Genomic DNA, 16,355 nt, shown 5'->3' on the forward strand with positions numbered 1-16,355 from the left:
TTATAATTCAAGTGACGCATTCATGCCGCGAATCTTGCTAAGAATTCCATGACACATTTAATAAGCAATATATGCAGGTCCTTTAGCACTATCCCCATTCAGTGCTGGTCTATCCCCTTGTACCATTTGTGGTTTTTTGAGGGTTTTTTTTTAATAACTGGTGATATCAGCACAGCAGAAAATACCTGGTTGCAAGAGCCACTGATGGCACTTATTGGACCTTCCAAATTATACTCAGCACCTTGCGGGAGAACCAGCACAGACACAGGAACAATGAACTGATCAAGTAAGACAGACTATTCTACTGATCCCGACCCAGTTTATCTGTGTCTGTCTTTGGTATAACAACATGAAGGTAAAAGGTCATATTCCCCTCTGAGATACATTTTATATTTACTTTTTATTAAATAATTATGGCATGGCACGAAGTTTAAATATTACAGGAGATAATCAAGTGGGAATTGAGTAGAGAAAAGCCAGACCTGAGAATTTCGGCGTGGCTATACTTAGAATGTCTTTGCTCTCCGCTGGGAGCCATTCTGGTTTGCTTAAGGAGTTTAATAATACACATTTCAACTGCTACAGAGTCTACATCCCAATTGGGAAGGGGGTTTGTTGGGGGGTGGGTATTTTTGCCAATAATCCTGAGAATTATAGGCCAATTCCCTCCAGAGCCCATACATCATTACGTGCCATTTCTCTTCTTGATTGCAAGTCTAATCAGTTAAGTTATAGATCTTGAGCTAAGCAAAAGCAACATAAAATATATATTAATTTAGACATATATGTATACATACTTCACTAAAAATAGCTAATGGGAATATACAAAATGCTAATTCAGGAAGAAGAAATTGGCTATTATTCAACAAAAATTTTTCCAATGGATTGACACGGGCATTTTCATTCTGATAGATAAACAGCAGCAAATCGTTTCTCAACAACGTTAAATGGTTTTAAGAAGAACTCAGCCGTTTGGAATCGATGTCTATATTATGTCTTCCAGCACAAGATGTTTTCTGTACAGCTTGCAGCACAATTGCCCACTAATGGTTTTACTCATTAATGAAACAAAAATATCTCTGTCCTGAAATCCTGTTACAAACCAACATCCAGTGGTTGTAGAAGTAAATGGTGCCTGTTCAGCTGAACAGCAACGTGTAGGATCCACCAGCAAGTTTAAACAGTCTCACCACAATATCACTTCCATGGAGAAGAGCTACTGGCTCAGTGATCATTTATCTATGTGTTATATAGAAATATGCCAAAATGACATTGAAATGCTTTTGGATTCATGGATTCGGAGACCATCTGACACAGAAGGAGGCTGCTCGTTATCTCCTATAAATCAGATATCTGAAATGCAACCCCTAAGAAAACTGATCCAGACACAGCAGAATCCCCTTGGCGAGTCCCAAACCCAGCGTTCCAGGACGAGGGGTCTCTTGAATTTCCCGGAGAACAGTTTAAAAAATTGGGCATGACGTGCTATAATGTAATCAAAAAGGAGCAATCGTCTGCTGAATAAGCCAAATTGCTATATAGTCTATAAACTTCACCCTGGCATAACTGTTCTAACAACAGAATTGTTGCAGTCGGCAGTGGGGAGGGCTCTAAATGCCCCCCAGGCTGCCCCACTTAGTTACAACAGGGCTCGCAGACAGTGCTTCCTCTTCTATACTGTTCCGTACCCTCCCCAGCCCGTGATTTCCTCTGAAATACAGGTCTCCAGCCACCCTGACCCACTGGAATAAAACCCTCACACTTGAGCAACTGATGCCGTGACACCTGTCTGCATTTGCAAAACCTGAAACAACAGCTCAGCCCCACTCATCTCAACGGGGACCAACCGCGATACCCAACGACAACAGTGCTGACATTTAAAGTATTAATTATTTCACCACTCTTCAAAGCACATAAGACTGTTGGAGGAAGATGATGTTATGAAGATCTGCACGGTTTCCCGTGAGCGACAGCTCGTTGTGATATCGGGCGCTCTCCCTCTCTGCCAACCAAGGGGACACATGTAAGGACCTTAGCAAAGTTCTGCAGCTCTTCTTTGCACACCAAAGGGCAGCAAGTCCTCTGTTTGTAAAGCACGAACAAAAGAAACCAAGCACAGGAACCTCTAGAAATATCTGGAACTCAGAAAACAGAGCCAGAGGACACATATAGTATTTGGAGTGCAATGCCCGACCGTCTTACATGTTAACAGAGAGAAAAAGGCACCAGTGGCCTTAAAGGCTTGAATTCCAACTTTGTACTAGTGACAACCTTCACTCAAACCAACAGTAAAGAGATGCTTGGTGTTCACCCTACACGATAAAACACTTTCATGCTGCTGGCTACAGAAGCTCGCTTGCTGTAATTGTGCTAATCCTGGGTTTAGGAGGTACTCACAGCCTACTCCAAGGTGTACGCTGTGCTCTAGTTGGGAGGACGCTGCTAGAAGGGCTCATGTTGTATTTGCCATGCTGGTACGAGCTGTTCCAAACACCCCACCATGCCTCCTGTCGCCTGTGTCTTTCAGAGGCTAAAGCAGGGGCAGGAGCTGTTCTCCGTGATCTCTTTGTGCCCATCAGTTGTGTTCTGCCCAAGCAAACTCTCTCTTCCAGTTTGTAGAGCTCACTGCATGCTCATAAACGTCGTTTCCCACCTTCTCAAATCTACTTACAAGCTTTAGCAAACCAGACCCTCCTATCCGTGGCAGCTGGCACAGAGACTGATACAGCACGACCCGGGAGCCCAACATATCCTACAGATTATTTTATATTGCGTTGCTCTGACAAGTCAACCCCTGGAGGATTTCTGCTCAGCAAGGAAAATTATGTTCAAAATCTCCCTGATATACACATTTCCAGGTTAGCATCTCTCTGACAAAGTAAATGCAGAGCTGTGATCCAGCTGAAGATATGAAAGCCTACGAGACATATCCTCAGCTGGCGTAAATTGATGTAAGCATTATTAAAGTCAAGGGAACTATAATGCAACTACTTACAGTGGCAGAGTTTGAATTTGTGTAGTATTAAAGGTGGAATATGAGGCTACTGCTAGATCAGGAGCAGAGAACAAATGTCTCACTGTTATAGGAAGAGCTGACTTTTCTTTAAGTAATTCGAAACATGGAGATGTATGTGTAACCTTTATTCTCACCAGATTAAGGTACAGACAGGGACTAAATGTTTAGTTGTGGTTGATTTAAAAATAGACTTCTTATCTCTTGCTCTAAGTCTAGAAATAACTACTAAAGTAGTTAAGTTGGTTCAGCAACTGCCAATGACATATAACAAGCTATTTCTCTCGATTTTTGCTACACTCTGTCTTAATATTGAGGGCACAAGCAGCCACCCACAACACTAAATAAGATCCTTGTTTATCCGTTCCATGTTTTACAAGGGTATTGGTGATTAAAATACATTACTAGAACCTGAGAGATCTGTCTCCCTATCTCCAGCTTCCCTGTAGTTAATCTCTCTCCACCGTACTGCGGCGATGTCTCGTATGAAATGGAAACACGTGTCGTTCTGTAACTGGTTGCCCATGTTGGATGCGGTGAGGCCCCCACTGAGGTCTGGTTTTATAGCAATAATTATTCTTGTTACACCTGTGAAGTACCTATAGGCAGCTACGCAGTATTTTTCATATGACTTGACCCTCCGTGCTTTTCATCTGAGGTTGTATCTCAGCACTTAATAATTATGAAGGACTTAATCTAACATGACCCTGATGGTTGTTGCTGCTGTTATTAGTTCTGACAGAACTACATCTTCCCGTGCTTTTAGTTTGCAGGATTTCACACTTTTCAGTCTCCCGGGCTTGATGTTAATACCTCTGCATTTCTCAGGTTTTTGCCAAGTGCTGGCTGAAGGTAAAGGGGAGCTATTTAGAGGAGAAATTCTCATTTACTATATAATTGTAACTACATACAATTCAAGAGCGAAGTGGTCTTCTTTGTGTCTCCAAGCCTACTGCACTCTCTGATTTGTTTTCTATAAACTTGGTGACAGCTCAGAGGAATATATTGCAATAGAAGGTACTAAAAGTATCACAAAAATTATCATTAAAAAATTATCAATTATCGTGAAAAAAAAAACAGGTTTTCATTATGATGCACAGGACTACCTTACCAATAATTATAAAGTCTATTAAACTTTCCTCTTCATTATTTGATATGATTGTCTGCTACACTCTAGCCAAAAAATAGCTGCATTTCTGTGGTGCTGCTGAGTATATTTCACAGGAGCTATGGACACACACACGTTCTGTGGACAGGGGCATTTAGACAACCTGGTTTCCTAAGGCTGTTTTCTGGTGGCTTCTCTACTGGCTGAGAACGTGGCTGAGCTCTTCACCCTTTCTTTAAGTGCGGGGTTCATTCCGATCCTTCCGTTTTCCCAAAAGTGCATCTGTGATGCTCCTGCTTTTCCGATCAAAACAGACAGAAATTGGTCAAAAGGCTCAAAACTTGCTGGGGACGGTCTGAAGAAAACCTAGAGGTGGAAGGACCTGCCTGCATACGGCACAGCAGGGCCACGGTTTTCTGATTCCGCCGAAAGAAAAAAAAATGCCACCATGTTATTTTCATAGCTTAGAAGTTGTTTTCATCACTCTTAGCACCAACAACCTGGGGAATTGATTACACAGGTGAGCCTCCACCTAATAGCTGTGTTTATCATTTTGCCTGCCATGGTGGGAGAACTGCAGGTTCCTGAACAGACAGATTGAAAAGTTGTCTGTTCTACCCTCGCTCTAACAGCTCGGTGTCTTCTGTGAAACGCTGTTTTGTAACATATGGCAGTAAGCACCCACTCGCCCCTCAGAACGCTAACAGATATCCCTATGCCAATAACAGCAGGAAAACAGGGATAGTATATTTAACTTTCTTCTGCTGGCTCTGACATCCACTTCATGTCCCTTTTTGTGGAAGCTCTCTAATTAACATGGCAAAAAGCTGCACTGCAGGCGGACTCACGTCCGCCCTAGATGGTGCAAGTAAGTCTTGCACTTAAACCAGTTTTTACAATAAGGAGATGACTTTTCTTCATAGAGGAATGCCCATTTCTATTACTCATCTCTGTATCGCTCCATCCCTAAACCTTTGCAGCACAGGTACCAAGAGCACATATCCATTTAGGGAAATGTAAAATAAATATGGTTATAAATAAAACATTTTCCAGTATGTAGAACGATGCTATCATATTCCTGTACGCTCAATGTACCTAGAGGCATATCCACACCACAACAATCGGGAAAAAGTATTAACGTGTAGGAACAGTCCCTCAACACCTCTGCACAACAGTCAAGTTATCTCCTCACATGTTCAAATGCCACAACTACCAGAGTGGCCTCCAAACAGCAGGAGGCTAAATAAATAAATAAATACATTGATAAAGCTGAGAGTCGTCAATACTGATTACCAAAACGAAGAGGCTCTGAGCTTCAGCTCCTCCAGTGTAAATCACCATCACCTACCTGTGTAAATAAACCTGCCCGGTGCACCTTTGCAGAACTGTTTGGATTTGTATGATAATGTCACTTCTACCACTCCGGGAATGTGACGTGGAGGTGTCTGAACTCGAATGGCATGAGGCGTGATAAGCTGGGAAATAATAAAAGGAGAGGCATGATTATCTCCACGTTATTCCCCCCGCATTCACTTTACACTCTCCAAACATCCTTAACAAGTAAATGCGTTGGTTATTCCTGAAGACACTATAGATCAGGCAAGTGATGCCTCTGATCTAGTTTCTTGCCTCCAGGAGGGCAAGACCCATTTTAGGATAAATTTTAGTCAGGAAAATTGTGCTGGTTATGCCCATTGGTTATTTGCCAGCTTATTTCTGGGCCCAGAGGGAATTCTTTCTCCTTCCCAAACTCTAACCCTTGCTTTATTTCTTTACTTTTACCTGTCTCCAGGTGCCTAGAATTTTCTGTTTTGGATATTACCAAGCCGTTGGCCTCAATAACACCACAGAGAAAGGAGTTCCACAGACAAAATGTGTTCCGTGAATTTCCTTCACACAGGTTTGCATGGCCTGTCTTACATGCCACCACTTTAGTACCATTGTTGGAATGGGAATTAACACTGTCCCCACCTCCATTTTCCTTAGAAGAGCTTCAGGGAGGAATCTCTACCTACCTCACTCCATACGAGCATGGTTCCAAACACAACTTGCAGCCCATCGAAGAAGTTGTCTCCAATAATGATCACCATCGCTCCCCCTGTAGTCCAGCCCTCGCTTGGGCTGATCGCTTTGATGCACGGTGTGGCTAAACGAGACAAAAAGGACATCAGAGCACCACGTTATGGGTTTTTTCCCCCCACGCAGCTTTGAGATTGTTCACAATACTGTGTGGAAACCCTCGCAACACATGGGTGCAGACAACTGTGCACGTTAAGGAGTCGTAAGTCATCCTGATATGAGCTGTAGCTTCACCTGTCCAGTCCTGGTGTTCCCGCAGCTTCACGGCTGGCGTGAATTGTGAATTCCTCAGAGCTGACAAAGACCTGGGACGAGTCCCCTCCGGCCACTCACCCATGAAGGCTGCTGCATCATCCCACCAAGCCCAATAAATAGATAAATAAATAAATAAAAATATGTTTTCTGCCTTGCTAGTGTTAATTACTTGCCTATTCATTACTGGCACTTAACATGGTGTCATTAAAGCCTATTAGGCCAACTGTAGTGGGTGTAAAAATGAGACACCTAAATGATTGTGCAGAGGCTGTTAACTCCCCCCCCATTATCATACGATCAAACAAATCTAAACCCTGTGGAAAGAGGTAGATTAAGATTTATTAAGTTTATCAATAGGTAAAAAAGATACAAAATTTCAAAGGTTTCCTCCAATTCCTATCAGGAGACAATTTCTAATAATTTTCTTGATTTTATAGAGTACAATTTTTTTTTCCTCTCTTCCATATGTTCAAGGCCTCTGGACTATACATCCCATCAGGAACCCAATATGGTTTCCAGGCCATAACCAAAGTCAATCCATCACTCCATTCCCAATGTTGACAGGGTCAGAGGTGGAGGGGAACTTTGGCAGCGCTCCAAAAACACGAGACTCCTTTGAACAGCCAGTCAATCACATCCAATCAGTCAAGGAAAAACTGGATAGCTTCCTAGCCTAGGAATCCTGGGATTTTCCTTCTACCATTTCACTGCCCGCTGGGGGAGAATTAACACCACTCGGAATTCTTTACTGATTCAATCATTTTCTTCCAGTTCATTAATTCTTCTTTTAGGTTGATATAGGGCACGGTTAAGAAGTGGGGCAGCAAAACATTATAATGAAATAATATCCTTGCTTGTCTTTTCTACTAACATCAGCAGCTCTTCTCACTTTCACTAGCTGCAGGGGAGGGAAAAGGAGACGCAGATAGCATTTTCTAGCAATTTTGGGTACCGTTTGTGTGAGAGGTGGAATGCTGTGGTAATGAATGCACGGGAAGAGGGAAAGGAGGGGCCAACCGGTTTGAAGTTGAACAGATACAAGTATTTGTAATTGCTTTAATATAGTCCAAAACCCATCCCTGTAGATGGCCATGAGTCTCGCTTAGCCAAACAAACTAAAATCAATTAGTGTCACTTTCCTTCTGTGCATTGTTACGCTTCGCGCATAGTTTGTTTAAGGGAACTGGTGACACTTTTTCATACACATCTTGTGCTGTAACAGTTCTGTTTAACTAAGATGTCAGGTTGCCTAATTTGCCTGAAATCAAATCTATCCCATCTGAATGAGAGGCTGAAATGTAGATAATACTTCATGTTTCTATTTTTTCATCGTTTCAGTACAAACTAATTAGCAAATTGCGGGGGTGGTGGGGCGGCTAGTCTCTTAGATGTCAAGGGGATCAAATTTTGAGTACAGTAGACCCTGCTTTCCTGCCTCTTCCTTCTCCAAACCCCCTGAGGTTCTGTAGTTGCCCCTTAGCTCTTTCCCTCCTGAAAACAAACAGAAATTGAAGAATGGGTAATATGCTTTTGCATTGGTTTGCATACTGTTCTTCACACAAATCTCCTACCTTCTGAGGGGTCGAGTCTCCTTGCTCTCCGTCCATGCTTGGAGTTGTTGTGAACAAACATGTTGTCAGACACCGCCAGCACGTGCCCATCCACGTTCACTGTTGTCGATAGCACAACCTGGATATTTAGAAAGAGAAGAAAAAGGAGGCAGGTAAACAATTTACTTTGAAATTCCACTTAAGTATTAATTATTCACTTTAGTTAAACCCCCGTTCTGCTTGCAAAATGGCATCACGTCCTGCAGGGTTTACTCCTGAATAAGAAGGGGAGAAAATATTGTCAGCCTTCATTCTATGCGTTAATTCCATTTAACATAGCATCCTAAGGGCCGTATAAAGTTCTTACTGGATAATGAACTATCTGCTGCAGATGGCCCTAAGTGTAGTTTCCTAGATGCGCCGTGCAGGGCTGATGTCTGTGATCCCGAGCAGGAGGGCAGGCTGCAGAGCACCACGGCGACTTTGCATCGCGTACAAACACGCAGATCCAGAGCCATCTGCTGTACCATGCACACGCAGATCTGCATCTGCTTGCAAAACGCAGCTCTCCATTACTGAGCAAAATGGAAACTCTTCCTATGTGAAAGCGGTACCTCATATCGCGTCTGGCTTTTGGTATACGTGTGCTTAGTGCCTCTTGAAAATCATCTGAGCCTGAGGAGCCCAGATCAAGCAGCAGTTTTAAAACCTTCGCCTCCATGACTCATGTTGCTGGGCTCCAGGAGCATATGAATTCTTAGAGGAAGGAACTGTATAGGTTAATTAATCCCACTTAGTTTTCCCTTTACAATACAATATCCAAACCTGTAAGTCCTATAAATCCGGAAATACATTGTGCATTTAAACCACAAACTCTCAGGAAATAAAAAAAATGAGCAAACTGCTTTTTAACTACTGAAAGACGATGCATCTTATTGAAACTTTCAGGTTTCAACTATCAGTTGGTGTAAATTAGCTTAACTCCACTCAGCTACAGTAATTCACAGCTATGGAGAATCTGCCCCTGGACATGTTCATGGATTTTCACAGATACAGCTGTCCTAATAAGAGAATGCCAAGCTCCAATTGTTGATGAAACTATATTCAGCATATAGCAAGAAAACCTTGCCCTCCTACAGGATTATGCTAGCTTAAAGAATCCTTTCTTTCTTAAGACAAGTTTAATTCATTCCAAAAGGCTCTTGTCATACTGTACTCTTATACTTCTCAAGCATTCCTGTCACAAAATGTGTTGCTTTTGTGTGCCAACTGATTTCATCATTGCGCATTTGGGTGGAGTGAGACTCCTGTCCAAAGTGAACATTTCCCGCATGACATAGCTGAACCCACTCAGATGCACTTCATTATTTTCCGTTAAACAATGGAAATAAATTTTCATCTCTGGCTGGCCAGCGCGGAGCACACTATGGCAACAGGGGAATAGACCTGAATTATTCCAGTGTCTGAAATATTTACGACAAGTGTTTAAATTGTAACCAAATGTAAATAAAAAGCATATCATATATATACAGTTACACTATACAATATATACATATCTGACCTCACATACACAAGGTACGTATGCGATAAACACACACCCACATGCTCTTCAATGAGATCTTTATAATAGACGCAGACTTCAAGTATACACGCGTTCCCTGTTTGAATAACCGGTGGGGTGTGTTGCGCTCAATACAAGAGCAACATTTCAGAAATTGTTGAGATCCTGTTCCTTGAGAAACAACAAGAACCAGCCCTGTGTTCAGGGGACAAGTGCTGAGCATCCTCTGCTCCCTGAGCCCGCAGGAACAGAAGATGCACTTCCAGACCTCTCTCCATGAGCAGCTCCATTCTTATTTACCTCTCCCATTCATCACAGGAGGGTCAAAGCCACTTGGCGTTTCACAGCCTGGGACCGAGGGTAAATAAATACAGTGTTCGTGGCGACTGGACCAAATGCAAAGTTCAGATCTGGACCAGAACCTTCTCCAAGTCGCGAAGCTCATTTGCAGAAATCTCTAAGGTACTGTTGAAATTCAGCAGAGACCTTTGTCGTCTTTGCCACAACACTGCTGGCCAACTCATTAGCAATGATGTGCACTAAGAACACGTGAGATTACAGACATGAAAACTACTGAACGTCCTCACTTTGCTCCAGTCATTCTGAACCTGATGGAGATGATAATGGAATTGTTTTATACCAAAGACTGAACCCCAATGTTTTATGGATAAAAGGAAGAGGAATGCACATTCCACGATGGTCTCTAACTCCCAGGCCCTTCCCTTTCACAAGCCAACTGCTTTCCCCCAGTGAGTATGTCCTGGGTCAGGACGGGTGACCCTTTCCATCTGGAATCAATCAGTCAACTCCTGACAACTTCCTGAAACACCTCACTCCATTTCCTGCGCTCTCCCCCTTCTCTCCTTCCCCCTGCTTTGCTTCACTCTTCAAAACTGCAGGCCACAGCAGCTTAATGTTAGAGGGTCAGACACAGTTAGACTCCAAAACACTACACAAGAACACCTTTGACCTTCAAAAATCTTTACATCTTAGCTAAACAAATCAAGGTCAACGTTTCTTACCATTACCTTGTTAACCATTTCTATGCATTTTTGCCAATACCCTTCTGAATGTGTATTTATCAATAGCACTTGTTCTCCTAACATCATAAAACAGTTTGGGCATCTTTTTTTTAACCTCTGTTTCGTGCCAGTGAAAGGTGATGTGCAAACTTCCTTGGAGATTTAAGTTCTCAGATTTGTCCACAGCAGCGGCAAATTACTGACAAATTATTTTGGTGCGCTTTTCTTTTCCTGATCTGATGGCACTTCTTGTGTATGATAATTTGGCTTCTATGCTTATTCAGTTGATGATCTTTTCCCTAAAATCAGTAGTTAATGCAAAATATAATCCTAAGGGAACGATCTGAGAACATCAAAATATGGCAGGTAGGCCATGGGTTCTGTTAATTGTAGCTGAGGGCAAATTTGACACAGGCAGCATAAAGACTAATGATTTTGAGCCACCCAACAGCTGGATCGACCTGTCACCTCTGTCAAGTTTTAGAGGACAACAATCAAGCAAGAAATAGGTCAATGTGCTATTCCTTCATCCATCCGAGGGCAGGTTCCACCTCTAGAATAGTGAGGGGGTTACAGGCCTCTACGCAGAGGTTTTGGCAGCTCTTAAGATTCTCTCTGCTAATCTGCAAGGGTCTTGTTTTTAGTTATGAAGCCACAGACATAAACCAACGATTCTCCAGCAGTACTGAAGAAATGTGTGTGTTGTAGCTGCACATTATGTTTTGTTTCCCAGGTGGGTTTCTGTAATGTAATCCCTGCACAAAAACCAGGCGGGTTCACCTTCCATGACATTCAGACAAACTGTCTTTATCATGTCAGACTCAGGTTCTCCGAGCTGCTCTTTCCCTTCCCAGCACAGTTCAAGGTGTTGTATTTCTTTACAAACCTTTACCCGGGTACTACAACTTCCCCCCCGCCCCCTATATATTATATCAGTATTTCTATATTCTAAAGTATGGTTCTCTTCAAATCACATACATGCAAGTAAATCCACATCATCATCTATATAGAAGCTGTATCACTCATAGACACCTATTTAGACATATGGTACAAACATTCCAGGCATACAGGCATTTACTTACATGTAACACATCTCATCACCGTGTAAATGATCTCTCTCAAAAAATTCCTGTTACCATTCCAAGTGTGGAAAAAATTCTTTATGACATTGTACATCTGGAAACAATATTACATTCCTGATGCACTTTCCCTTATAACTCTCTAGTCACAGTACCATGTTATTTTAACTTTTCAAAAGAATAACTACTATGAGGATTTAAAAAATTAGTATCATTATTATTATTTTCCAGCTGGGTGGAAGAAAATATGTCAGGCCTCATCCTGCTGGCTTCACTTGGACAGGGCTCCGGAGCCATTGATGTCAATAGACATTTTGGTAGAGCGAGTAATACGGAAGTAGATGCTAGAATATAATGTTTGCTTCATAGTTGGATTAGGAATAAGATAAACAATATGAAAAATGCCAGCAGCCTCCTTCTGCTCAGAACTTCCATTGGATTTTTTGGGAAATCCTCCCTGAGATCCTGAGGAAACTGTAACTACCAGAAAAAAGCATGCAAGGAAATATTCAATGAAATAGAACAAGGGCAAGTGTAGAGTCTTGCATCTGGGTAGGAACAACCCCAGGTTGTCTCCTACTCTGCAGACATCCCAACCCGCCTGGACACCTTCCTGTGTAACCTCATCTGGGTGTTCCTGCTCCATGGGGGGATTGCACTGGATGAGCTTGCCAGGGCCCTTCTGACTCCTGACATTCTGGGATTCTGTGCACGTCGCCTTCATTTTGGGTAGGAGATAATTCCTGGTCACTGACACCTCATCTCCCGCGGTTACAGACAACCAAACCATGTAGCTACTTTTATAAAATTGTCTTCAACTATTTCAGGCCTTTGCCTTTGGTACTCCTCTTGTTTTATAGCCTGCTCATCCTGATGGTCAGTGGATTTATGGTTTACTGCCTAAATTTATTCTTAGTCAGTTAATACTTAACACTAGTTTTACAATTATTATTCCCCATTCCAATCTACCTTAGGATATTTTTAGACTGCAGTCATGTCCCTTCTCAGTGCATATCACTAAAATATTTGAGCCAAGCATTTGTCCACTCCCCCATCACCTTAATGATCCATTCCTGCACCTGTTCCCATTTCAAGAAGAAACCAGTGGAGTACATTGGTACCAACGCATCCTTGTTTTTACTGGCAAAGCTTACCTGAGACGTGGGAGAATCTCATCTGTGCTTTGTTTTTTAGAGACAACACACAACTCTGGCAACTCACTGTCACAATGGCTATTTGGTCTAAAGATCTGAACACATTAAGCTCCTTGAGTGGTTTTTCTTTTGCAGTTGTAGTCAGTCCTTCCCTTACTCATATAGAATCTAAAATAACGTCACCTTTATTCGACGGAGAAATCTGCCACCTAGTAACAGCTCTAGACTCTGCTGATACCAGTTGCATTTGCTTCACAACCTATACCCGGGACATTAATCTCCCATAATGACATTAGTCCATGTGGTATTCAACTCTTTAACAACAGTTCACCAATTTCTATCCACATGCAAAATCCTACCATGGGGCTCTAGCATGTTTTTTCATCACCAGCCTGAAAAGGATTTTGATTTAGACCAGTTATGTTTTATTCTTGCTATCGCTTTTTGTTTCTTCCAGTCTACATTCCTAACTCACACTCTTACCCATTTTCCTTTCTCCTGAACGACACGGATCCTTCAGAGCTGCACAGAGGCTGGCTGGGGGAATTCTCAACCTGGTGATGAACCGATCCAACCACTCTGAGCTCAGGCGGGAATCTCCCCAGGGACACACCTTGTTATTTTGCCTTTCTCTGTCTCCCTAGAGCACCTAGAGGGGGACACCTGCCAGGAAACACTTCATGTCACGATTTCTGCTGAAAACAGAGGGCAATTGCTGACCTTCCTCTTGTTGTTTCTAAAAAAGCACGTTGGTTCAGACACCCGTTGTTGATATCGATGTTCTGTTGCCTTGCACCGTAGGATCTGTTTAATCAGCGTGTGAGTGGATGAAGCAAAATTCCCAGTCAACAGGAGTCTAATGCGTTAGCACCAAATCTCAGCTGAAGCATTTGAGCTGAAGTGCCTCATCTTAATGCCACGGAATTATTGTCCCCCATTACACACCGGTCGTTACCGTTAAGTATCATTGGGCTTCAATCAAGTTCTCGAGAAGTCCTCATTAAATGGAGGTATCATTTTTTTAAAAACATTCTGTTCCTGGGAGAATCATTCCCTGGGAATATAGCAATGACAGTAATGACAATACCTATGTAAACTCAGATTTGCAGACTAGCTGAACTCCAATAGTCAGCACTATGATTTTAAAATGCTTTTTGTTTGAGCTTTCCACGACAACCTCAATTCAGAAATATTGTAATTGATAAATAATCAATATTTGCTTCAGTTAAATTCACAAGGACGTATTACTCAATCTACATACACATTTGGGCAGCCATCAAGTAACCATGAAAATACCCATTAGTTCTAGAAAGACTCTCTTTCCCTGCTTTAGCCACTGAAGTAGTGAGTGATTTGCAATAAAATTATGTTATTACTGGGGGAAATAAACCAAATAAAATCATTATCACATATCCTTTACCTTCTGAGGTATAACACTGTTTTCAACAGAAGACAACCTTTGTATATGATTGTAAAAAAGAGATTTTCATTGTATCTTTAATGTTCTACTTAATATCATAGCAAATTTCCCATAGTTAACGTGATCACAAAGCAGCTGGTGTTGCTCTCCAAACTAAAGAATTATACTAAATAAAAAAAACCCTCTTCAGGCATCTGGAACTGTATTAAATTTACAATGCAGTGTTAATGTAACCTTTCAATCCTTTTTTCTCCTCACCTCCCTCTTCTTTTAAATAAGTGTGATGTAAGTGAAATCTAACATTTAATTTAGTTTAATATATTGTAATTATAATTTTTAAAAACCCAAATCTTGTATGTAGAAGTGAGGCTGAGGCTCAGAGACTGGATCCCAACGCCCTGGAACTTTGGCTATCAACCAAACCCAGCCCAAACTGGGGCTTCACACCCATCTCTAATCAGAAGCATTAACTTGATGCTTTTCCAGCCATGAGTAACCGTTGTTACGGAAGAACCCAGTAAGATGCACCATAAAAATGAGGATCTTCATGTCTCCTGGAGAGCTGACAAGCCCTGCTCCACTGAAAATGGATATATTTGGTTCTGCAGCAAAATAGAGGTACAAATAGGGTACAAAGAGGGTCATTAGGGGCAGTCAACATGGCCGTACCAAGGGGAAGTCGTGCTTGACCAACCTCATTGACTTCTATGAGCACATAACAAGGTGGATGGATGATGGCAGAGCGGTGGACATGATCTACCTTGACTCCAGTAAGGCATTTGACACAGTCTCCCACAGCATCCTCACAGCTAAACTGAGGGAGTGCGGTCTGGATGAGCGGGTAGTGAGGTGGACTGTGAACTGGCTGAAGGGAAGAAGCCAGACCCCAACTGCCAACTTGGATCCTTTATCCAGACCCTCAACCCCATGAGGGTTGGTTTGGGCATCACCTTCCTCCTGCATTCTCCCACATCCAGGCCATAAACAGCGTGAGTTTACATGGTTGGGAGCGCTGAGCTGCAGGTAAAACACTGTTTTATTAAAGATAATTGCTTAAAAGGGTAGGGAATGAAAGATGGGAGCCTGGGCCTGCCTCTCTCCTCACCACGGCCACACTTCACCTCCTTCTGTGTTTTTCCAAGCTGGAATTCACAATCCATCAGCGCCAGCGCTGATGAAACCAGTGGCAGATTTCACTGCAAAGCAGCTGGGTCACGGTCCCATGGGGCTTGTTTGCTTTGCTTAAAGTCTTAAAGTGACCAACGCTATTTTGGCTCCATTTTTTTTAGAAAAAAGGAATGGCACGAGACAGTTAAACGGCAAAAGAGACGGAAAGAATGGAGGGAAATGAGGAGGCTGCTTGTGTACCACGTACAGAGATACTTTGAAAGATTGGGAGGCATCTGAGTATCACCAGCACGATCCCCGCTGTGGGCAGCTGGATGTGCGAGAGCTTTGCCCGAGGGTGTCAAATCAAATATCCACTGCTGGTTGGTACAGAACATCACAACCCTTTGGGGATTCACAGTGGAAAAAAGACGGGAAAAAAAGGAGGGGGGGAAAGGTTTAAACACAACAAATGGAAAAAAAACTTTAACAATATCTGATATGGCTTATCAGATACTGTCGTCATATTTATTATGAACAATGTAGGAGAGAGGAGAGGGGAAAAAGACAGCTTAATGCTGAGCCTTATAAGACTTACCTGGAACCGTCTCATATCTCTTGGGTTTCCTGCTGTTTTCAAACAATTCTGATTGCACTTGAGAAAAAATTTTAAGAAGAATCTGGAAAGAGAAAGAACATGTCACTCCTATTAAACAAAACACGGGTTGGTGCATCCTGTTTTAAAGCATATATCATAGTGATTTACACAGCGGTGTATCAGTAGATCAGGACTGTAAGAACTTACTAAAATAGAAGCATAACAAAACCAAACCCTAAAAAATGAAGTTAAAAATCAGGTAAATACAACCATGATGACTGCAAACACCAGATCCACTCCCGTTTGCACCAGTTTCCTCACTGTGTGTTTGACCACCCCATTTCAGTCCCTTTCTTTATCTCTCCCTTGCACACAAGCTCTTTTTGCAGTCCGAAGGGATTTTCCATGA

General features: G+C 42.3%; 1 protein-coding gene across 3 annotated transcripts in view; it reads right to left on the reverse strand.

The window, feature by feature from the left end:
- EBF2 (EBF transcription factor 2) overlaps nucleotides 1-16,355 on the reverse strand; it is a 120,367-nt gene that overhangs the window by 15,438 nt on the left and 88,574 nt on the right. For all 3 annotated transcript variants that reach the window (XM_021280896.2, XM_005513521.3, XM_005513523.3), the window contains exons 7-10: nucleotides 15,947-16,028; nucleotides 8,027-8,144; nucleotides 6,137-6,267; nucleotides 5,470-5,596 (exon numbers count right to left, since the gene is read on the reverse strand). In XM_021280896.2, coding sequence (XP_021136571.1) covers nucleotides 5,470-5,596; nucleotides 6,137-6,267; nucleotides 8,027-8,144; nucleotides 15,947-16,028 — 458 coding nt within the window. The remainder of the gene's footprint in view (nucleotides 1-5,469; nucleotides 5,597-6,136; nucleotides 6,268-8,026; nucleotides 8,145-15,946; nucleotides 16,029-16,355) is intronic.

The sequence above is a fragment of the Columba livia genome, chromosome 25 (assembly GCF_036013475.1).
Source record: "Columba livia isolate bColLiv1 breed racing homer chromosome 25, bColLiv1.pat.W.v2, whole genome shotgun sequence".
Taxonomy (NCBI): domain Eukaryota; kingdom Metazoa; phylum Chordata; class Aves; order Columbiformes; family Columbidae; genus Columba; species Columba livia.